The following is a 24502-nucleotide window of genomic DNA, read 5'->3' as shown; positions in this document are numbered from 1 at the left end:
CTGCTCCTGTGACTGCAGGGAAATCTGACCCAGCAGGCTTTCTGGCACCATGGCAAGTGTTGCTTTAGAGGGTGGCGATTGCAGATGCAGTGTCATCTTGAGAACTGACATATTCCACTTTCATTGCATAAAGGCCCCTGCTATGGGGCTACGACTCAGCGGCACTCCCACTAATCTGCGGAGGAGCAGACTATAGGACATCAGTGATGTGACTGAAGCCCCTATCCACTGTGTCGCAGCCTATCCACTGTGTCTCAGCCTATCCAAGGTGCAGGAGATAATGGAGCACAGAACCTGCATGGCCCCAGTAAAAGCATCCGAGAGATGCTACTGCAACTGGTGCCACCGACTGCTGCAAGGAGGGCCTAGCGGCAGCATCCAGTAATATCACCACATGCTCCTTGGATGACCGCAGAATGTCGATGCCATGCACCAGAATCCCGTTAGTAGTGGACCCTTCCACCAACTGTGCCACTCCCTCTAGTATTGCCCTGAAATATCAGTTTAGATTATATGCTCAGGCTAGTAGTGGGGCTCAAACTCAACTTTCTGACTCAAGAGGTGAGAATGGTACCAAGTGAGTTGAACTGACAATCCTTTCTTGTTTTTTTGGTTTGCTTTCATCAGTTACTAAACGGTTTTGCTGCTTAATTTTGGCCTAAATGTTCAATTGGTGAATGTAGAATGTTCACTTTTGGTTTAATCTTCAACTTGGGCAAATTCTGTTTACCAATGCTTATTGCACCCACAAATAAAACTCACATGTCTCTGCTAAAATAGTGACTTCTTATAATACTCAATAGATTATACTTAAAAAATACATCTATCGGGCTAGTCAAAAATGCATGTAGCAAAGTTCAACTACAAATGCACTAGGAAATAGTGAGCACTATTATAGATTTAGGTAGTGGAGAACAACCTTAATACAGAACAATTAACCACATGTAGAAATTGTGCAAGTGTTTATTTATAAATTGCTCACAAAAAATCCAGTGATTGAATGGTTAACAAAAATAAATGTGCAAAAGCCACAGAAAAGTAAAAATTAATCCAGTGGCACTGTATAATGACAAACTGACCAAAAGCACATCAAATCGCAAAAGGAAACATTGATAAACACCTCAAACAGGAATGTAAAAAAAAATACTTTAATATCCCTGAATTTCTGTAAACTTGAGATTAGTTACAAGATTGCAGCCAAGAATTTCAAAAATACAAACACTGGCCTTTGTGAATTAGTGGAGGGGAGCACAAATACAACCACAATCATATCCATTGCTCCATTAATGCCATTTTTAGTAAATGGCATCAATTTTCCTACTTCCTCCTTCCAAGACATGAACTCTTATTTACCTGCAACATACTCCATTCACAGTTCAGCCAACAACTGATGAAACCCTTCCCTTCATGGAATAAAGTTTGAATTACATTAGAATGCACTACTATCTTTGATACTTCACACTAGTTTTGTTTATAGGAATTTCTAGCTTGCAATCTAGAAATGTCTGAAAGCTATTCTTTAAAAAGTACTGACAGAGAAAGAAAAGAGATAAAGAAATGAAATTTCCCTAGTCTTAGTTCATGGAATTTTAGAAGCATTCACCTCAAAAAGGAGACTATTCATTTCTCAGTTTGTTCTCGTAGAACAAAGGTGGCTATTAGGTGTATGTGATTAGCAACAGTTGCCAAACAAACAAGCTTGATTCTAAATATGAGCTACCAGTCTTCCATTTGATTGTTGTAGTTGGTTGCTCGTCACTGGCCAAAGCCAGTATAAAGCTACACATAATTACATATCTACATTCATTCACTGATTATGTCCCAAGATAGTCATACTACACAAGTTTCTACCAAGTGAACAAAAAAAATCCATAATTTATATGAAGTTATAGCATCAGCTGTATAGAATATTTACAAAGGGCTCTCATATGTATTGTAGTCACCAGACAGCTGATAACCTGTAATATCATTGTACATTTGCAGCCCTGAACTAAATGTTGAATATTATTTAAACTGACTTACACAGTAATACATTAGAATAGTAAACTTCAGTATTTTTATACATAAAATATGGCACTGATGCTTACAAAATAGCTCATATATATCTTGGGCAATGTCTGGGCTTTTAGATCTGAGTTATAAACAGTCCAGTTAGTTAAAACAGTTTGGGTAGTTGTCGGAGCCGATTTACATCCAGAATGTTACCCGTATCAATATTTTCTGTAAACTTTTGTTTCTCAGGAGCATTTGGTTTTAATTTCTTAGAAAAGTCCTGGAGGCTTTCAATTCCATTTTCCTTTTTAGGGTGATGGGTGTAACAGATTTCTTCAGCAAGCATCTTCATTTTGGGCTCTGAATTCTTTAGAATCTGCTGCCAATCTTGGCCCCGAGTATCCATATTCTGTGGTTTTGAGGAAGCAACTTCATTAGTAATGTTTCTTAGAACATTCCCATCCATCTTGGAAAAAGACTCAGAGGCACAGTAGTTCTTAATCTTGACTTGTCTTTCAGATTTTTCTTTTTTAAAGGAAAGACTTTCTGAATCAGACATTATAGCCTGTGTGGTAGTATCTGATAAATCTTCCTCTTCTTCACTGCTGTGGGCATCCTCCACGAGTCCATACCTCCTCATGTATTTGCGAGTGGCAAACGACATGTTATTGGGTGAAATCAGGCTCAGACCTACCATGCTTCTTTCTGTGCTCAATTCTAGCAGACTATTTAGGGATGTTGATTCATAGTTACCATTATGTCTGCTGAGAGACATCTGGGAGAGCTGAGCATCATCCAGGTACTTCAGAGCTATAGCATTGGCCTCCATGCTGAGGTCAACTCCACCAGCCCCAAATCCACTTGTGCCAACATTGACAAAGGACATGTAGTTCAACCTTGGGATAACTGCTTCAGGGTTTATGCAAGCCAATGTGCTTAAAAACAAGAAAAAAAAATTACAAATCCATACACAGTATAAATACATCATGTATTTTAGAAAAAATTCCATCACATTAATGTCATGTATATTCTCTGGTAAAGAAATATTTCTAGCTATGTGATGCCTTATTACATCAATGAAACTGTAAAACTCTTAGTGACAGTCATATAAGCAAATGCGAAATCTATTCTGCATCAGCATCATCCCACACACACTACAACCAGTTAATCTGTGATATTGGTTGAGGAAGGAATGTTTATCAGAAGAGAGAACTCCCTGCACTTCTTTGAACAGTCCACCTGAATAGGCAGATGGAACCTGAAGGACAGCACTCCCTCGCTACTAAACTGAGTAGCAACCTGAATTATGAGCATGTGCCAGTGTTGGGGTTGGGATTTGAACATACAATCCAACCCACAGATTAGAAAGCCATCATGCAAACTAAGCCAAGATGACACACCAGTAGGCTACAGAATTAAAAGGTTTTACTAACAACCAGGAATTTTTTTTTTAAAGCATCATATTCTTGCTAGGTATTTCATCTAGTGTAGTTCAGTAAACCAAGATCAATGGAGGTCAAGGGGGAAACATCCAATGACACACAAGAATGTCATGGTTTCGGAGGCGATTCACCATAGCCCAGGATGTCACTGTAGAGTTCCTCAGCCCAATAAGGTCAGAAGTGGGGGTGTATGCTGACTATTTTTTTTTATTGTTCAATTCCATTCATAAATCCTCTGATAATGAAGCAGCCCATATCAGCCTACAGCAGGACCTAGATAACATCCAGGCTTGGTCTGACAAGTGGCAGGTAAATTTTGTGCCACATAAATGCAGACAATGACCATTTCCAATCAGAAAAAGCCCAACCCCACCTTTCCACGACCGTCAGCTACACCACCATCGGAAAGTCTTCCACCTCAACATCTTGGGGATCATCATTAAACAGAAGCTTAAAAAGGACCAGCCATATCAACACAGCGGTTACAAATGTATAGGTATTCTGTGCCAGGTGCCTTACCCCTTGTGTCTAAAAGCTTCTCCAACATCTACAAGGCTCGTCAGGTACATGATGTTACACATGCCATTGTATGGATGGGTAAGCCAAAACAACACTAAACTTTATAGTATCTGGGACAGAGCAGTCCGTGTGATCGATGCCCCTGCCATGGGATTCAATATCCACTTCCTCCATCACCAGTGCACTGTGGCTGCACTATGATCTGCAGGATGAACTATTTACAGAAAGCACTGCAGCAACCTGCAAAGCTTACTTCATATATCATAGTATGGTACAGTATAGGAGGCGGTTATTCGGTCCATCTTGCCTATGCCGGCTCTTTGAAAGAGCTATCCAATTAGTCCCATCCCCTTGCTCTTTCCTCATAGCCCTGAAAATTTTTTCCCTTCAAGTATTGATCCAATTCCCTTTGGAAAGTTACTACTGAATCTGCTTCCACCACACTTCCAGGCAGTGCATTCCAGATCATAACAATTGTTGCACAAAAACAGGTTTCCTCTTTCGCCTCTGGTTCTTTTGCCAATCACCTCAAATTTGTGTCTCCCACATAAGAGGATAGTGTACAAAATTAAAGTACATGGGATTGATGGTAATATACTGGCATGGATTGAAAATTGGTTAACAGACAGGAAACAGAGAGTAGGAATAAATGGGTCTTTTTCGGGGTGGCAGGCAGTGACTAGTGGGGTACCACAGGGATCAGTTCTTGGGCCCCAGCTATTCACAATATATATCAGTGATTTGGACGAGGGAACCAAATGTAATATTTCCAAGTTTGCTGACGACACAAAACTAGGGATCGTGAGTTGTGAGGAGGATGCAAAGAGGCTTCAGGGCGATTTAGACAAGTTGAGTGAGTGGGCAAATACATGGCAGATGCAGTATAATGTGGATAAATGTGAAGTTATCCACTTAGGAAGGAAAAACAAAAAGGCAGAGTATTATTTAAATAGTGATAGATTAGGGAATGCTGATGTACAAAGGGACCTGGGTGTCCTTGTACACCAGTCACTGAAAGCAAACGTGCAGGTGCAGCAAGCAGTTAGGAAGGCAAGTGGTATGTTGGCCTTCATTGCAAGAGGATTTGAGTACAGGAGCAAGGATGTCTTACTGCAGTTACACAGGGACTTGGTGAGACCATACCTGGAGTATTGTGTGCAGTTTTGGTCTCCTTACCTAAGAAAGGATATACTTGCCATAGAGGGAGTATAGCAAAGATTCACCAGACTTATTCCTGGGATGGCAGGACTGTCGTATGAGGAGAGATTGGGTCGACTCGGTCTGTATTCACTTGAGTTTAGAAGAATGAGGGGGGATCTCATTGAAACGTATAAAATTCTGACAGGGCTAGACAGACTGGATGCAGGGAGGATGTTGCCCCTAGCTAGGGGGGGGGTCCAGAACGAGTGTCAGAGTCTCAGGATACTGGGTAGGACATTTAAGACTGAGATGAGGAGAAATTTCTTCACTCAGAGGGTGGTGAACCTGTGGAATTCTCTACTACAGAAGGCTGTGGAAGCCAAGTCACTGAATATATTTAAGAAAGAGCTAGATAGATTTCTAGACACAAAAGGCATCAAGGGGTATGGGAAGAGAGCGGGAATATGGAATTGAAATAGAGGATCAGCATGATCATATTGAATGGCGGAGCAGGCTCAAAGGACCGAATGGCCTACTCCTGCTCCTATTTTCTATGTTTCTATATGTCCTCTGGTTACTGACCCTTTGGCCATTGGAACAGTTTCTCCTTATTTACTCTAGCAAAACTATTCCTAATTTTGAACACCTCTATCAAATCCCCTCTTAACCATCTCTGCTCTAAGAGCAACCCCAGCTTCTCCACATATGAGGTCCCATTCTAGTAAATCTCTTCTGCATCCTTTCTAAGGCCTTGACATCCTTCCTAAAGTGTGGTGCCCAGAATTGAACATAATACCCCAGTTGAGGTCTAACCAGTGTTTCATAAAGGTTTACATAATTTCCTTGCTTTTAAACTCTATGCCTCTATTAATAAAGCCCAGGATCACATATGCTTTTTAAACAACCTTCTCAACTTGATCTGACACCTTCAAAGATTTGTGTACATACACCCCCAGGCCTCTCTGTTCCTGCACTCCCTTTAAAATTGCACCTTTTAGTTTATATTGCCTCTCCTCATTCTTCCTACCAAAATGTATCATTTCACACTTCTCAGCATTAAATTTCATCTACCATGTATCTGCCCATTTCACCAGTCTGTCAATATCCTCCTGAAATCTGTTACTATCCTCCACATTGTTTACTACATTTCTGTGTTTTGTGTCATCTGCAAATTTTGAAATTATACCCTGTATACCCAAGTCCAGGTCATTAATATATATCAAAAAGAGCAGTGGTCCTAATACCGACCCCCTGGGGACCACCACTGTAAACTTGACTTCAGTCTAAAAAACAAGAACTGTTCACCACTACTCTCTGATTTCTGTCCTTCAGCCAATTTTGTATCCATGCTGCCAATGTCCCTTTAATCCCATGGGCTTTAATTTTGCTACTAAGTCTATTGCGTGGTACTTTATCAAATGCCTTTTGAAAGTCCATATACACGTCATCAACTGCACTACCCTCATCATCCCTCTTGATTACTTCGACTCAACCCCCGATGCTGCAACTTCTACCACAAATGTAGCAATATTACAGTAACACTATTAACCAAGTACACAACACCATCCTGAATCACTTCTCCTTCACCAGAGTCAAAATTCTGGAATTTCCTACCCAACATCACTATAATCACAAAGCGTGTAGTGTTTGAAAGTGGCAGCCCACCACCACCTTCTCAGGGTAACTAGAGACGGCGATAAATGCAGCTTTGCCAGTGCATCACACATCCTGACAATAAACTGAAAAAACACATAGGTTCTAAAGTTATTTTTGACCTCACACAAACAAATTGTTCAAAATGATCTCCTAAGGCATTCCTTGTGGATAGGCTGGGGTTGAGAGCATTGTCGTGATGTTTATTTGCGAACCTGGCCTTTCCTTTAAGGCTACTGCTCCCTAATGGGAAATGGCTTAAATATGCAAATTCTGCAGTCAATTACATGCTAATTATAAATAAAAACAGAAAATGCTGGAAAAGCTCAGCAAGTGAGGCAGCATCTGTGGAGAAAGAAACAGAGTTAACATTTCAGGTCAAAGACCTTTCGTCAGAACTGGGAGATGTTAAACAGTTAAAGTTTTTAAGCATGTACAGAGCCAGGGGAAGGGGGGGGGAAATCTGTGATAGGGTAGAGGGCAAGAGTGATTAAATGACAAAAGGGATGATGGTGCAAGGCAAGGAGGGTGGTAATGGGACAAGTTAAAAAAGATCAGTTTAGAGGAGCTTGCCTTGCCTTTTGTCATTTAATCACTCTTGCCCTCTACCCTATCACAGACCTTCCCTTTTGTTCTTTCCTCCCCTCCCTCCCTTTCCCTGGCTCTGTACTTCCTTAAAAACTTTAACATCTTCCAGTTCTAATGAAAGGTCTTCGACCAAAAACGTTATCTGTTTCTTTCTCCACAGATGCTGCCTCACTTGCTGAACTTTTCCAGCATTTTTTGTTTTTATTTCAGATTTCCAGCACCCGCAGTGTTTTACTTTTGATTACATGTTAATTATTGTTGCTATTGAATGTTTCTCTAAATTGACAGCTGTGTGGCTTCTCGCCTTGGGGACAGCCCAAACTATCTAACGGTCAGAAAAACAAGCAAGTAGTGACTTTTACACAAATAGATTTCCTCAATGTCACATTAGTTTGTCAATACCTCGCATTTTCAACTTTGCTTTTGGTTTTGGTCATACTGGAAGATTCCAGATCAATTTTCACTCCCATTTTCTTCAGCTGTTTCAAGGTTGCACTCAGCACATCGTTTTCATCCTTCTGACAGGTCTGGTGTTCAGAGCGTTTGTTCCTACTGCCAGTATTCTCCACAGAGGCTTCTGATTTAGCACTTTTATTCTCTGTTCCCTGGTTTTCTTTTGCTGGAGAAGATTCTAATAGTTGGTTCACCTGGCCCTTTTAGAAAGGTATACATTCATTCAAATCTGCTAATCATAACCTTGTGTTCGTATTTTTACGAATTGTATATACACTTTTGCAGTAATTTCTACATCAATTGTTTCGTACCCCCAGACTATAATCCCTTTACCCATGCAGCTAGTGGAAAAAGTGCTGAAGTAATCAACCCAATTTACATCATTGTGTATTGTTTTCCCTTTTAATACAACAAAAGTACCCTCCAAGTTTCATGTAAATCTGATTCCGGCACAGAATTCAGCCCATCATTGGTATACAGATAAAATTTATGGTTTGAATTATATAAGAGGCCAACTTTTTAATTATCCCAGTTTGCATAACTATGTGTATGAAAAATTTAACTTTATCCTAATGCCATATCTTTGAATTGCTAAAAAAAAGGGCCAGAATTAGTGCCTCACAGATCTGTATTTCTTAGAATATTAATCTGCACTGTAAATAATTTCTAAATGATAAAAATGCAACATCATGACTCTTCCTAAAATGAATCTCTGATCAGAATTCACAATACAGAAACCAGGCTACCCATGCTAGAATTATTTACTGACTAGAGGTATGTGTTCTCCCACAGCTAGGTAACAGATGTTCTGCTGATCACTGAGGTTAAGGTGAAAACTAACATTTTAAAGAGCAAACGTTTGGACTACGTGTGACAATGGAAACCAAAAAAATGGGGGGAAAAATGAAATCATGCTGGGATTTTCTTTTCCCCCATTCACTCAGTCGAAAACTTCCAGCTCCTTGTTGGGGTGCAGATGTACAGTGCCAATTACCCTCCAGATCCTTGCTAAGAGGACATTATACATGTGCGAGCCTTGACTGAGTTTGCAAATCTGACCGGGAGTGCTTTTCTTTTTTGTGCACATCAATGACCTTTTCAGAAAAGGTTACTTCCCGGTTGGAGGATTTAGACCAATGAGGGAGCAGCTTTTTAAAAAAAAAATACCAATCAAGAACCAGCCATTACCAATCTTCCAGGCTGGGGAGGTTTGAAGGTCTGAGCTTGAAGCTATTACTTCTTCAACTACAAAAAGTGAAGGGAGGTACACATTCCAACTGTGGCTACTCAATGTTTCAAGTATCAGGGATTCAGCCATGGACCAGCAGAGGCCAAGAACAGCACAAAAGGTGTAAGGCATGGAAGGGGCCACATCGCATTCCAGTGATATTGGCCAAAGCATGATGCCACCTGCACCAACTGTAAAGGACCCCACCCAGCATATGATCAAAACCACACTCACTTTGAAGAAGCCATAAAAATCCAGAGTGCAAATCTAGCCAACAAAAAAGGCTTACGTGAAGGTGCGTGCATCAGAGACCAATTGCAGCATCTTGTTAAAGTACCGAGAATAGGACTGCAACTATCAACAAGGATGATCAGATGCAGGAAACAAACTGGATTCTTCAAAACCAGTTTCTGCTAATCCAGACTAGAGCTTGCTCACTTTCCTGGATGGTGCTATCAAGCCATATGGTGACAACACGAAGAGTATGCAGACACTCATCAAGCAATGCTGTAAGACACTAGAGCCCCAATACAGTCCACTAATGGCTGCAAAAAATCAGCTGCATCAAAACAACAGCGATCTAGTGAGGACTCTACAGAAAAACAACGTGTTCATAACCTCAATAAACGAGACCTCTCTCTCCAGCAAAGACCAATCCAACTTATGAAATACAGCATTATAAAGATCGGATAGGAAAGGAAGTGGAGCAACCCTCCTCATATATGGCCGCCTGGAATACAATGAAATTGATGTCTCTGGCACTACCTGTGGACTGGAGTGTGTAGCAGCCAAGGCTTTCCTGGAATGAGGAGTATCACTAAGTGTTGTGTTTGTCCACTGTGCACCAGGGACTTCACCACCGGACCTATTCAGGAGAACTCAGAGATTTCAAAACACATTCATCATGCTGACTTCAATGCATAACAGCCCACATGGGGCAGTTGGTCCATCAATGCTGCAGGCAAAGAACTACTGTAAACAATTGAGGATCTGGGCTACCACATCTTGAAACCCTGGAGTCCACTTATCATAGGAACAGATTCAATTCCCATAACATGCTTTACCTCACCATTGGAACACCAGTTGGGACCAGCAAGTGCTTAGTTCTAAGGGTTGGGGAAGAAGTAAGGAGTGACCATCTGCCAGCTCTATTCACACTGAACCTCTCTATCTGACTGCAGCTGCCCGGAAACCAGGCTGGGACAACAAAAAGAGCCACTTGAGCTGTTTTCAGGCTGCTTCTAGCAAAGAAAAATCATCCACCCAATCTGCGAAATGCCGATGCCTGACAACCTAGAACTGGTAAGCTGCTGCAATATCTCATCACTAGGCTGCTTTAAAAAAAAAACTCAGGTTTATTAATAAATGGCTGAGGGAGACAGACATCAATTAACTGCCTGCAGATTAAAATCTGACAACTCCTCAAAGCCAATGCCAAAAAGCAATGGGATCTTACCTCCAAACAATTGAAGAGCAAGATCCCAAATGATTTTGGGATCAGATCTGCAGGGCAGAACCAGTAAAAGACCTCTTGACACCGCATTCCCCGAGTTACTGTGCAGAGATAGACTTAGAAACCACAAGAAGTTTGACAGTAGCTGGGAAATGGAAGTGGACCACTACACCAGGCACAATCAGAACTGTTCAACCTCTGAGCAGTCTCTGCAAGTAATGGGGAACACAATGCACCAAAAGGACAATGCAACTACCTTGGCACAGTCAATTACTGCTGCTGAATTCCAGTTGACGCTAAGGAGCATGTGAGAGAAAGCCTCAGGAGAGGGTGGCATCACCAAATCTACACTTAGCAAGGCAGTGAACAAGACGACAGCTCTGACAACCAGGGTCTTCATGTTGTTAGTGCTGAGCTATTTCTTGAAATGCTGCAAATCAGCTGTGGTCACAATGATCCACAAAGGTTCTAGGGACCTTAGAAATGACTAGTCTATCAGCCTGTTGAGCTGCCCAGGAAATCTGCTGGAGGGAGTCATCATATACCGCCTCCAGTATCACCTCAAGAGCATTTACATCTTCAGGTCAAGCCAAACAGGATTCAGGAGAGGAAGAAGCACTAGTGACAACTTGTTACAACTGTCAGAGCACATCCTCTGAGTCTTTAACAAGAAAGAGTGCACATTGGCAGTGTTTCTGGCCACGGAAAAGACTTGTGACAAAGTTTAGCATAATGGGTTACGATATACCACCTCGACATCCCCAGTGAACCAATTTGATGGATATCAATTTTCCTGGCATAGCACATAATTGGTGTAAGAATGGGGACAGCAATCTCCACCAGGTTTGCTCAATGGCAGGAGTTCCCCAGATTTCTCAGCCCACTCCTGTTCCTCACTTATGTCAATGGCCTTCCAACACCCAAACAAAGAATTGGAATTTGCTCACAGTTTGCTGATGACACTTTATCCTCTATGGACTTGGAAATAGCTTCAGAAAAGCATTGATGATCTGGATCAATGGGCACACCAATGACCAATTTTGTTAAACTCCAGAAAATCAAAGTGTGCACTATTCTCCAAAAGGAGTATGCACAAGGAACAGGAAATGAGGATTGAGGGCATATCAAAAAGAAGTTCCAGGGCTTAAAATGCGAGAGGAATGTCACTTGGATGTGGCACATCAGCAACATCACTGCCAGGACCAATTATGAGTCCTGTGTGGAAACAAGCACAGAGTCAACCGCAGAACTTTCCTCAAACTGTACAAAGCCTACATCCGTCCAGTGCTGGAATTTGGCTATCCAGAATGGTGCACATCAGTCAGCCATAGATTAAGAGACTACAAAAAAAAAAAAATCAGGAACCAAGCAATAGATAGGAGGTAGCCTTCCACACTTTATCTGCTCAACCTGTTTGGAGTCCAGTGATGTACAAACAATGAAAGAAAGGTTTCTAATATTGCATAAGGCAAGGACTAACCAATCACTGTCATTGCTGATAGAGGAAGAACACAGAATCTATGCTAGTACATTTACAACATTGCAGCAGGCAGCAGACCGTAGCAATATTCAATTAGAGTGCAGGGGTCAACTGAATCCACACTCCAATCAGAACTGATCGTCACAGGTTCCAGATTATCCAAATAAAAAGGATATGAAGAGGCCAATGAACCCTGGGCCATCTTTAGCAAGCTCCCAATGTTACTAGCCTAACCTTCCAAGTTTTCAAACTTCGGGTGGCAGCAGACACAGAGGTGGCTGTTGAGAAAAAGATAGGGAGACAACCACAGGGGCCAGCATACAGTGGTTGAGCAGACCGAGCCAGGTGGAAAGGCAGTGAAAAATGACTGAAGCTCAGACAAGATAAACAAGGTACAGGCAGTCAGGTGATTTCTGTAGAGGTTTGCATTTTTATGTATGGGAGGTCTTGCATTTCTTTGTCTGTATGGGGGGTAGGTAGGGGCAGAGAAAGAGCTTTGATATTTCTTGGTGCATAGGAGTTTGCATTTTTGTATAGCGGGGGCACTTGTGTAATCATGTGACTCACTCACCAGGTGTGGCATGTGTATCCAGCCCCCTGCACCAATAGGTTGGACATCCCTGGCCTAGTGGGTAAAAGGTATGATCTGGTGTAGTACTAAATCACACAGACCATAAGGTTGCAAATCTAATCTACAGTCTGTGCTGAGTTAACATATCTCAGGTGGTACAACAGTTGAGGTGTTACAATTGGTCTCAATGCCCTGGACTATGGACGGGGAAGGAAAAAGGAAAAAACCCATAAAATCAGGGTTCCCACTCCTGACTGAAAGCTCATGACTACTGCTGGAAAGTACCTGTCGGCATTGGGTAAGGGCAGGATCAGGCTCACAGTTGGATAACTTCCTGGCACATGCTGTTTTGGCTCATACGTAAAGATTAGGTATTGGGTAACTAACTAGTCACTTGGGTACAGGAGAGCAGATGGCATTTTTAGAATTTTCAGCATAAATGAACACCTTTAGAAGAGAAAGGAAAGAAAACGTTTAAAAAAAAATCCACTTATTCCATAAACAAGTTGTCTTAGAATGTAGCATAGAAATGTGGTTATTATAATCTAACTGAACACTCACCATTAAATTCTGGTAAAACTTCTGCTCATCTTGTAATGGAGGGTTACCATGTGATTCTGAGATATGTTCCTCATTTTTTTCTGTTTCTTTATTACCCATATGATGTGGCACATCATATGGGCTATTCTTTAGGTATGTACTTGCACTCTCCCCAAGCACCGGGCTCTGAAAAGTGATATGAAGGTCCCAGCAGTTTTTTGCACACTCAGTTGCACTGCTAAATGGCAAACAAATTAAAAGTTCTATTAGTCAACATACAGAAAGCTTTTAGTTGCATACAAAAAAATGTAAACAAGCAAGATCACCTTCAAAATGCTGCCACATAGTGGTAGGATTATAGGCTCACGAGGGAGTCGAGGTCAAAAGGATTTAAAAAAAGACAAGGTAAACACCAATTTACCTACCATTGGAAATTATCTGAGAGGCCTGAGTTCAGCACAAGTGAGAGCGAAAGTTTCTTTATGTATAATATTTGCCATAGATTGCACCAACCACAACCCTGGCATATTTTTTTAAAAAGTTAAATTTAAATGAAATTTTTTTTTGCTAATTTATGGTCACTTCACAATGTCCCCAAGTATGACTTCTGCAACTTCACTAATTTCAGCAACCCTCACCCCCCCAAAAAAAAATCAAATCATCACACATTTTGGGCAGTCATAACTTAATGATTGTGATGGCTTCACTATTCTGTTTTTTTAAAAAAATATAATCCTCTGGAGGTCTTGTGTGCAGTGAGAGCATCTGAGCAAAGTTTGGTAGGACAATGAACAAAATTAATCTTGATGCTCTGAGCCTTTAGCAACAACAGTCACCTTCACATCAGGACAGGATCTCATTGCTACTTCTACAGTTTTCCAACAATTAGGCTAGATAGGAGTTGAGAGCACAAGCACCTTGCAGTTAACACCAACCACAACCCTGGACAAGTGAAAAAAAAAGAAATTCATTGCCCCATACCCAAGTTTCTGCTCTATCCTGCCAAACATTTTTTCAGTGTCCAAAGACAACAACAAAGCAGGGTCAGGACCCTCAGTTGTTGAGGATCATTATATCAGAATTTAAAGGTTCTGAAGAGGCTATTGGGCCTAATAAGCATTTACCCCTTTCCCCCCTCTCCATTAACTGGCAATTAGATGCTTAATCGTCATAAGACAACAGACAAATTCAGTCTGGTCATAATAGCCTACCTTGAATTACAATTGAGCAATGACCACATTTGTAGGAGGTACGCAATAAAGAATATTTGCCTTTGTGGTGGATGAAGGAAATGTTTACATCAGACTACATGTCATGTGGTTTGTAACACCTTAAGTACCATCCCAGGTTAAAGAGGTATTATTTTAAAATCAAATTCGCCAGAAATCCATCTGAAATGATTGCACTGCTTTTATGACAGCTCCCAAAAGCAGTGCCTTTAAACTGCTCTTTGATACTCAGACAAGGCTTCATTTCTGAAATGACTTTTCATCCTCTTTCCCAATTTTAATGATTCCCCGACCTATTTGGTCATTTACTGCATTACTTGTTTCTTAACTACACATTCAAAATTGTTTGGTACCAAAAATTGAGGTCATCTATTCATCAGGGCTTGTTAAGTTCATAGCCAATTAGACTGAAACATTTGTACAACAACAAATCCAGAAAAAGAGTAAGTGCAAAAAATCCCCATAACCTGACTTATTCTGGTACTAAACCTTGATTTTTTTTTTACTCTCCCCTGTGCCATCCACCAGCAGCAACACCCCCCCCCAAAATTTACAGTGGAATACAGAAGTCAGTGAAACCACTCGCTATCCCCGCTTAAAAAGGCATCAGTATCGCTATTAATTTAATGTGCTCAACTCAACCGTAGGCCAATCCAGATCTCCAGGTCATTGGTGTTCACCCTACCCTTCAGGTCCAACTGCAGCTTTTTTTTCTGGTTACAGCCTTAATGTAAATGTTATCATAATCTTGACCTGGATCTAAATTTTTAATTACTCAATTGTCTCCTAATGCAAAATGCTTTTCCATCTGTGAAAGATATTTTCGATTATTTCAACTTTTTCTTTATTATATAGACTTACTTTTGTATATCAGTAGCTTGATCAGAAGTATCTGTTGTAACCTGACTGTTCTCCACAAAGTTGTGAATGTCCACTTCATTCAGTGAAGAGGCAATACTGGTGTGGCTTGTGTCCTCAGTTGTAATAGAGATAGCCATATCTTCATTGGATAATTCAGAGTTGTTTAGTTTGAGGTTGGGCACAGACTGATGCACCTCTTGTTCCTCAGGTGGGCACCAGAACAAACTGGCACCTAAGAAAGAATATGTAATAAAGGCACATTAATGTAGTACCACTTTCTTGAAGTATTACATAGAAGAATCACTGCTCTTTGAATAATGCTGCAGGATCATTAATATTTATCTGAACTACCAGAACAAGTAGACATGGCCTTGGTTTAACAGAGGACAGCACCTCTGACAATGCCTCACTATTACATTAGAGTGTCAGCTAACATCACGTACTCAAGTCTTGGACTGAGGCTCTCCAGACTAGAGTACATAAAAGGGTCGATAATGAAGCCCCCACTACAGTGCCACTACTCAAGTGCTCCATGCACTTAATATGCGGTCAACTCATTTAAATATTTTATGGCGCTTTGATCATGTTACGAAGGACGCACAAAAAGTGCAAGGGGCCATAATTTCAGGCAGCAGTCAGTCGAAAGCTGCTGGCTGCCTGTAGAGTGCCAGCAGAATTATCCAGTGCAGGAAAGGCGAGAGGGGAACTTGCGGGTGGGGGAGGGGGTATTTTAATGTTTATTTTCAATTGGTGCTTCCCTTTCAGTGCCTGTTCCAAACAGGCCTCTGTGCAGCTGAAGTGCTGTTCAGAGGCTTCAGTTGCTTTGTGAGAGGAGCCTTATTTTTTTTTCCTGGGGCCTTATGAGCCGTGTGCATTTTATGCACAGACTCCCAGCGTCGTACCTACTTGCCAGCTACATTGATGTGAGTTGGGGAGGCCTTTAACCTCCATGCCCAATAACATTAGGGGGAGGGAGTGATTGCAATTTCCACTGGATTATTGGCCCCAATAAGTTCTCCCAGAAATGTGGCTTTTAGAACATAATAAGTAACAGGTGACACCATAACAGTGAAATACAAGGGATCTCTTTGACATGGTATACTTTACCAATACTATAAGTGCAAAATGTTGAATGAAATTTTAAAATGTAGAACTGAATTATAATTACACAGCTGTGATGTGCATATATTGAAGGTTACAGTTTTTTTTTGGAAAGAGGGTAGAGTATTCAGACATTTTTTAAAAACAGAGTCAAAAGACTGAGTTTTGAAACTGTAAATAGAGAATATGTGAGCTCAGAAACTAGGAGCCACTAATAGTTATTTGCTTTTCCTCATCCCTATCCCGACTAGTTTAGCTCACTGTCAGCAAAGCAAAAAAGGGGTGAACAGAGGTTAAATAAAACCATAACCATCAAAACTGTACAAGCTCGTCTGCCATTCACCAGAGGCCCCCCAAGAAATGAATCCCTCTATCTTGACTTAAGTTAGATGATTTTAGGATGTTACTTCACATGATGTCATAGAACAATTCTGCCAAATGAAGTTGTGGCAAATTTTTGTAATTAGCATAAAGTGCAGCATATTTGGGGAGGGGGAAGTGGTTGGTGAAGAGAAACTTACAATTTTATTTAAAAAAAAACACCCGACGACCAAATTTTATGCATGTTTTTATGACCTGCCTCAGTGCAATTAAGATGCAACCTATACACTGGGTTTTATGTAGTTTTATCTTTCCGTTTTAGTGTAATTATTCTGTGTTACAAACTGCATGGGATCCTAGTATACAATTTAGATGTCACACTTTGCTGGTGGTGTCGATCTGCACTGCTCACGCATAACATGTTCATAACTATTATGTGGTCATCTGCAGCATTGGAACATAAAACTATCATATACAAAATAATTATATGGTGAAATTACAAGCCCTAGTAACAATATTCAGAAGGCTAGTACAGCTCATCTATTCTTCTTGGATACAAGATGTCTAGCTTTATTTAGATGGTTATAAAATAACTACACTTTCATTAAACAAGTCAATGACTTTTTGTTCAGATGTAACATACAAAAGTTTGGTTTGGATCAAGGTAGCTCTTTGATCTCATCTTTCCAGAATACCAATCCCACATTTATTTGTTTCTTAAATGAGTCCAATGTCCTGGCCTCAAACATTCTTACTGGTAACCTGTATAAAATGTTGATCACCGAGTAAAGAAATGCTGATTTAGTGCTTTCTAGATTCCCCATGCATCGTCCTGAACTGTACCTTCTTGTGCTGCCGCCCTGTTGCAGCTGAAAATATAGTTTCAGCTTTACCTTCTCTATCCTGTTATGCATCTTATTTATCTCCATAAGTGTCCTCCAAGACATCTCTCGAAGGCTAAACTGCCCTAAGCTTATCAAGTCGTTCCTCATAGCTCTTTTCTCTGACACCAGGGATTAATCTTGTTGCGCTGATCTGCACCTCTGGACTCTATGTAATAGCAACTAGAATTGTATGCACAAAGATATTGCAGCATTTTGAAAATTCTATACTCCTTAGATATACCAAGGAGTATTTTGTAATCTGCATAATATCTAACAAGATGTGAACCTATTAAACAATGAAGGAACACTCATTTTAATTGGAGTCAGCAACTCATTTTTAAAACAGATATAAAGAAACTAATAATATTATATGTTTATACATTAAAATAGTTTTCAAATCCAAATCTCAACAATAACTCTGGCAGGCAGAGGAGCCGTAAGGAGCTTTACCAGAGATGCAGGATATGTGGCTCTCTTACACCTCATCTTAAGTGATATTGCTATAGGTCTTTGGAATTAAAATGTTCCCTACACAACCAACCATTCAATTTTCAAGGAGTTTTCAAATAAAGAAGTGCTTTCTCCTGATAATGCCATCTGAGAGACAGGGGATAAACTTCAATTTGTTGCAAGCCTGGTGGACCCTTTAGCTTTTAACAGTTACAAAACAAAAACTTTATTGTACATTTTAGAGTGGTCTGAAAAAAAATTGCAATTTTATAAAAACTTTTGGTGCACAAATAGTACAGCAATCCTCAAAGAATTAATGACAAACAGCATCTATATTTCCCCTCAAATGTGTACAAAACATTTATTATACAAAATAAAAGCAAAGAATTGATCTAATTAGTCCTACAAATGCTGCATAAAAGGATTTTGGATTTGCTGTGACTCACCTGTGCTTACTGCAATGCTAACACTTTTTTTCATGTGAATTCCAGGAGATGTCTGGGTTTCCATAGCAACAAATCCCACTTGTCTATCTGGCTGCAGTGAGGAGTTGGAAATGCCAATACTTTTTGAAGAGCAATGGGTCACAGGAGTTGTAATGCCACAAGGCTGAGTGTCCAAAAGTCGTTGAATCTACATATACCAAACACTAAAAGTTAACTAAAGAATACAAATTATTTCTTGGGTTTTCACAGAATTTCAGTGTTTTGAAGTATCAGGTTAAAATGACAGATGGCCTTAGGTCAGTTTGTTTTTTGACATGTGGAAAGAGGGTCCAAACCAAATTAGAATTTGTTTGTCTGATATGGAGTGTGCACTCTTTCTCTGCGGACAAAGCCCAAAGAATCAAAGGGCAGCTTGACAATAATCAGCACTTTGGGATCCACATGTCAACAGAGGAATACTGCTGGAGTTTAACCAGTTGAAACTATGAGCAATGGTAAGCTCTAGCAGCTTACAACATTATTTGTAACTGAGTGGAAAGAATCCTAATCCCCTGTTCCCTCTCCAGGTAACATTGTGAAGCCAGGATGGCAAGTCAATTGTGCTGTGGAGTGCTGTGGTCCTGTTTGGGAGAGTTATTATATCATTGATTCTATTGCAGAGGGTCAACTCAGTTTCAATCTGCCATCACTAGGCAAGCTGATCCTACTTATCCCCCTCCATCACCCTCCCTACACAAAAGGAACACAGTAAGTAGTTGGGCAGACAATTGAAAAATGTGGATTTGAGTATATGCTAGGCAGATAGCAGGTACCACAAACTCAACACAAAACATTTTTACAATTATATTAGGAAAAAGTGGTTGGTCAAGAGCATTGTGCGCCCTTTAAAAACTGCTAAGTGATATTGTAAATGAAAATGAGGAAATGGCAGACATGTTAAATAATTACTTTGCGTCAGTATTTGCAGTAGAGGAAGAGGATAGCATGCCGGACACCCCAAGGAAACTAATACTGAACTAGGGACGAGAACTCACCATAATTGATGTTTTTTTAATTCGTTCATGGGATGTGGGTTTCGCTGGCGAGGCCGGCATTTATTGCCCATCCCTAAATGCCCTTGAGAAGGTGGTAGTCAGCCGCCTTCTTGAACCGCTGCAGTCCGTGTGGTGAAGGTTCTCCCACAGTGCCGTTAGGGAGTGCCAGGATTTTGACCCAGCGACAATGAAGGAACGGCGATATATTTCCAAGTCGGGATGGTGTGAGACTTGGAGGGGAGTGTGCAGGTGGTGTTGTTCCCATGTACCTACTGCTCTTGTCCTTCTAGGTGGTAGAGATCGTGGGTTTGGGAGGTGCTGTCAAAGAAGCCTTGGCGAGTTGCTGCAGTGCATCCTGTGGATGGTACACACTGCAGCCACTGTGCGCCGGTGGTGAAGGGAGTGAATGTTTAGGGTGGTGGATGGGATGCCAATCAAGCGGGCTGCTTTGTCCTGGATGGTGTCGAGCTTCTTGAGTGTTGTTGGAGCTGCACTCATTCAGGCGATGGTAATGCCGTTGAATGTCAAGGGGAGGTGGTTAGATTCTCTCTCTTGTCTGGCACGAATGTTACTTGCCACTTATCAACCCAAGCCTGGATGTTGTCCCGGTCTTGCTGCATGCGGGCTTGGACTGCTTCATTATTTGAGGCGTTGCTAATGGAACTGAACACTGTGCAATCATCAGCGAACATCACCATTTCTGACCTTATGATGGAGGGAAGCTCATTGATGAAGCAGCTGAAGATGGTTGGGCCTAGGACACTGCCCTGAGGAACTCCTGCAGCAATTCCCTGGGGCTGAGATGATTGGAGTCCAACAACCACTACCATCTTCCTTTCTGCTAGGCATGACTGGAGAGTTTTCCCCCCCGACTCCCATTGACTTCAATTTTACTAGGGCTCCTTGGTGCCACACTCGGTCAAATGCTGTCTTGATGTCAAGGTCAGTCACTCTCACCTCACCTCTGGAATTCAGCTCTTTTGTCCATGTTTGGACCAAGGCTGTAGTAAGGTCTGGAGCAGAGTGGTCCTGGCGGAACCCAAACTGAACATCGGTGAGCAGGTTATTGGTGAGTAAGTGCCGCTTGATAGCGCTGTCGATGACACCTTCCATCACTTTGCTGATGAATGAGAGTAGACTGATGGGGCGGTAATTGGCCGGATTGGATTTGTCCTGCTTTTTGTGGACAGGACATACCTGGGCAATTTTCCACATTATCGGGTAGATGCCAGTGTTGTTGCTGTACTGGAACAGCTTGGCTAGAGGCGCAAATTAACAGTAATGAAGAAAATAATGACACTAAAAAGAGTGACAAATCCCCAGGACCAGATGGTTTCCATCCCAAGGTTTTAAAGGAAGCAGGTGAGAACATTGCCCTAACTATAATTTTCCAAAGTTCTCTCAATTCAGGAAGCATTCTTTTAGATTGGAAAATTGCACATTACTCCGCTATTTAAGAAAGGTGAGGGGGCGGAGGGAAACCAGGGAATTATAGACCAGCTAGCCTAAAAATTAGAACCAAGACTTTCAGGAGTGAAGTTATGAAACATTCTACATGCAAAGGATGGTAGAAGTTTGAAACTCTCTTCTGCAGCTGCAGTTGATGCTAGTTCAATTGTTAATTTTAAATCTGAGATTGAAAGATTTTTGTTAACCAAACGTATCAACGGATATAGGGCTAAGGCAGGTATGTGGAATTGGGTCACAGATCAGCCACGATCTCATTGAACGGCGGAACAGGTACGAAGGGCTAAATGGCCTACTCCTGTTCCTATCCTATGTACCTGAGCAGCATAGCTTACTATAATTCTACCTACATTCTGCCAACGGTGGTTTAACCAACTCGTGCTGCAGAGCTTTAACGGCAAAATGCTTGCCTTTCTGTGATGCAGAATCAAGATAAGCACCAAACCCTGAATTAAGGAACACATTCGTGACCAGGCCTCTTGGTTGTTTCCTTCCAGTACTATATGACAGACATTTGCCTTCAATATGGTGGAAGGATATATGCTTGTGATATGCCAGCTCTCAATATTCTCAACATCCAAGACAAATAGGAAAGGAAAGGACTTGCATTGATACTGGGGGCGAAGTTGGGCTGTATAGCGCCCGTTCTGTAGGTGCTACACGGGCACCTAAGTCCCGAAAATGGCATCTGAGAAGCGCATGCACACTTCTGATGTGAAGTGCGCAGGACGTCATCTTGGTAAAGGGGTTTGCGCGTGCGCACCTAATGACCCCGGGTAGCATGTAGAGTCGGGAGATTATGATGTGAATCAGTGTGCAACAATGATTTGAAGCAGCCGGTGATATTTTGCAACTCCACGCTCCAGCCAACGCACCGTCTTAACCTCGCACAACTGAACAGGACAGCATGAAGGATCCACCCCACCAGCACTATTTAAAGTGATCATGAAGTACTTACAGGTTAGTTGCTGGATTATTTATTCTGGCTGCTGGTACAATTGTACGTGTTTTTGGACGTTTCCTATACTGGATAAAGTTTCAATATTCTATAGAGTGGTCTGGCTGGTCTTGTAGTACTTTTAGTGGCATTTAAAATATTGTGCTGGAAAAAGTTGCTTTCAGACATGGGTAGCCTGCTAGGGCTTCCTCTGGGAATTGAACATGTCTGGGAGAATGAAGAGAAGTCTTGCAGAGCAGGACAAGCTACTAGAAGAGGGAGCAGGAGGAAGAGGAGCAGGCCACTCAGCAGGAGGCGATATCCAAGGAGGGTCTTCAGGGACCAATTCTCTTGCCTCAACTTCAGCGACAACCAGTGCATCAGATGTCTGCTGTTCACTAAGGAGGTCATGACTGAAATTTGTCAACTGCTGCAGCCACAACTGCAGCCTCAAAGCAGGGCAAGGACAGCATTGCCTGTGGCTGTCAAGGTAATCGTGGCACTTTTTTTTTACAGCTCTGGCTCCTTTCAGACTGCTGTTGGTAATATAAGCAACATCTCACAGTTTGAGGTGCACTGCTGTATAAGGGAGGTCATCGAGGCTCTGTACGCACTCAAACAGTTTCATCTCATTCCCCCTTGCCAGAGACAAGCAGGAGGAGCAAGCACGAAGGTTTGCTTGCATTGCAGGCTTCCCCATATTGCCATGCGTGCTCCACATCTGAACTCGGCCATATTCACGAACAGAAAGGGATTCGACTCCCTCAATGCGCAGCTGGTGTGCGACCACATGCAGTGCAACATGTAGGTCAGTTGCCCGCTATCCTGGCAGCAGTCATGATTCCTTCATCCTGCGGCAGTCCTCTGTATATTTCAACCAGCACGGCAAGTCAAAAGCTGGCTACTGGGCGACAAGGGTTATCCCTTCATAAAATGGCTCATGACTCCAGTCGGGAATGCAAGCACATGTGCACAGCAGACCCACAACGAGAGCTACGCCGCCACACGGGACATCAGAGCACACCATAGTTGTCCTCAAGCATGCGCCCGCTGGTTGGACTGCTCTGGAGGAGCCCTGCAGTACTCGGCTGAGTGGGCATCAAGATTTGTCGTTTTATGCAGCATAACTTTGCCATTATGAGGGAACAGCCCTTGCCACCGCCTATCAGTCGAGAAGCTGAGCAAGAGGAGGAGGAAGAGGCAGGGAGGCTACAAGATGGACAGGCCATGTCAGTCAGGGCTCTGCATGATCAGATTATTAATGAGTGATACCAGTAACCTCAATGACACCACCCCATTCACCAACAGTCCCACACTCCTTACCTTTCCTCTCTCACATGACCATCAAATCGACCTCCTATGATTACACATTGCTTCCTTCCTCAGCTCATCACAGAAATAAAAACCACCACCAAATGCAAATTCAAATCCACATTTATAAATTAACACATGAAATGATGCAAACAAAATAAGACTATTCACCCTTGTGCATTCCCTTAGTGCCTCTACCTTTCCTAGTGCTCCTACAAGGTGCATCCCCAGAGGCTGGAGCATGGTTGGTGGAAGGCTGCTGACCTTCAATTGAGGAGAGTGCAGATGGCCTTGGAGAACGACCTCGAGCAACTCTGGGCCCGACTTCAGACTGCACCATCTCGGCCTGGGCTGCAGCGATCTGGGCTGGCTGGCTGACAGGCAACAGCAAGGGCACTAGCAGAGTGGCAGGGGCAGTGCCTCAGCAATCCTGGTGATTTGTTGGACTGCTGTGATGCCCTGGAAGCCTTCTTTCAAGAGTGGTACCCAGTGCCACGTTAACAGCTGTCTGAGCTGCCAAGGCAGCAGTATGACCTTTGATGGCAGATATTTGTGCTGCAATGGAAGCTGTGACATCGGTCATCAGATGCTCTATCATGGTGGGTTCCACAGGTGTGCTGATGGAGGTAACCACCGGTTCTATGTAGGAAAGGATGGGCTCCAAGCTCTACGCAAAGTCCTGTGCCAAGTTGGAGTGGGACTCTTCTATGCTCTTGACATGGTGCACTGGAAAGCCTGCGCACAAAGCATTTGATTCTGTACAGCCATCAGCCTTCTTCTCTAGCCTGGCCCATCGATGTCATCATCTGACTCCTCTACAGCAGAACTAGTGTGCGACCTCACCCTCCGGTGAGCTGGCACCTGCGGTATCCATTTCCCCCCCTGCCCTGGCTCCTGCGCACTTGTTCCCAGCATCTCACCACGTACAGATCCCTCCTCTATCTTAGCCTTTAAACTACGCACAGTGTCAATCTCTGAGCTGGTGGCTGCGATTGTAAGATAGAGTGATGGTGTGTCTTCATCATCACTGTCGACTTCCATTTCCTTCACTGACTGGGCAGGTTCCAGTTCTTGGATATCTGAAATGACAAAGGGATACGGGTTGAGTTGTGGTGAGGGGAAAGGAAAAAGTAAGACGTGTGCTTACACTATCTGCAGCACGTGATTCAGAAAAGATTGTGGGATGAGGGAGAAGTGGGAAGCGAGAAGGAGGATTAGGATGCCACTTGAAAGTTGAATTCACTCACCTTGACCACTTGTGTCAAATCATTGAACTTCTCCCTGCACTGCATCCATGTTCTTGGCACTATGCTCCGCTACTTCCTCGAGCGTATGTCTAGAGGGCCTCTTGCCCCTCTGCGGATATAGGATGCCCTTCCTTCTGTCCACCAAGGCCTCTACT

The 24502-nt window shown here is 42.3% G+C and overlaps 1 protein-coding gene across 1 annotated transcript in view; it reads right to left on the bottom strand.

Moving 5' to 3' along the window:
* Nucleotides 1–966: 966 nt before the first annotated feature.
* stil (STIL centriolar assembly protein) overlaps nt 967–24502 on the bottom strand; it is a 49771-nt gene continuing 26235 nt past the window's right edge. Inside the window, 5 exon segments of the mRNA XM_067990259.1 lie at nt 967–2927; nt 7737–7987; nt 13081–13297; nt 15150–15381; nt 18352–18538. Of these exon segments, the coding sequence (XP_067846360.1) occupies nt 2156–2927; nt 7737–7987; nt 13081–13297; nt 15150–15381; nt 18352–18538 (1659 nt within the window). The 3' untranslated portion in view covers nt 967–2155.

Source organism: Heptranchias perlo, chromosome 9 (genome assembly GCF_035084215.1).
Source record: "Heptranchias perlo isolate sHepPer1 chromosome 9, sHepPer1.hap1, whole genome shotgun sequence".
NCBI classification, from domain to species: domain Eukaryota; kingdom Metazoa; phylum Chordata; class Chondrichthyes; order Hexanchiformes; family Hexanchidae; genus Heptranchias; species Heptranchias perlo.
The sequence above is the reverse complement of the archived record's forward strand: the minus strand, read 5'-3'. Positions and strand labels throughout refer to the sequence as shown.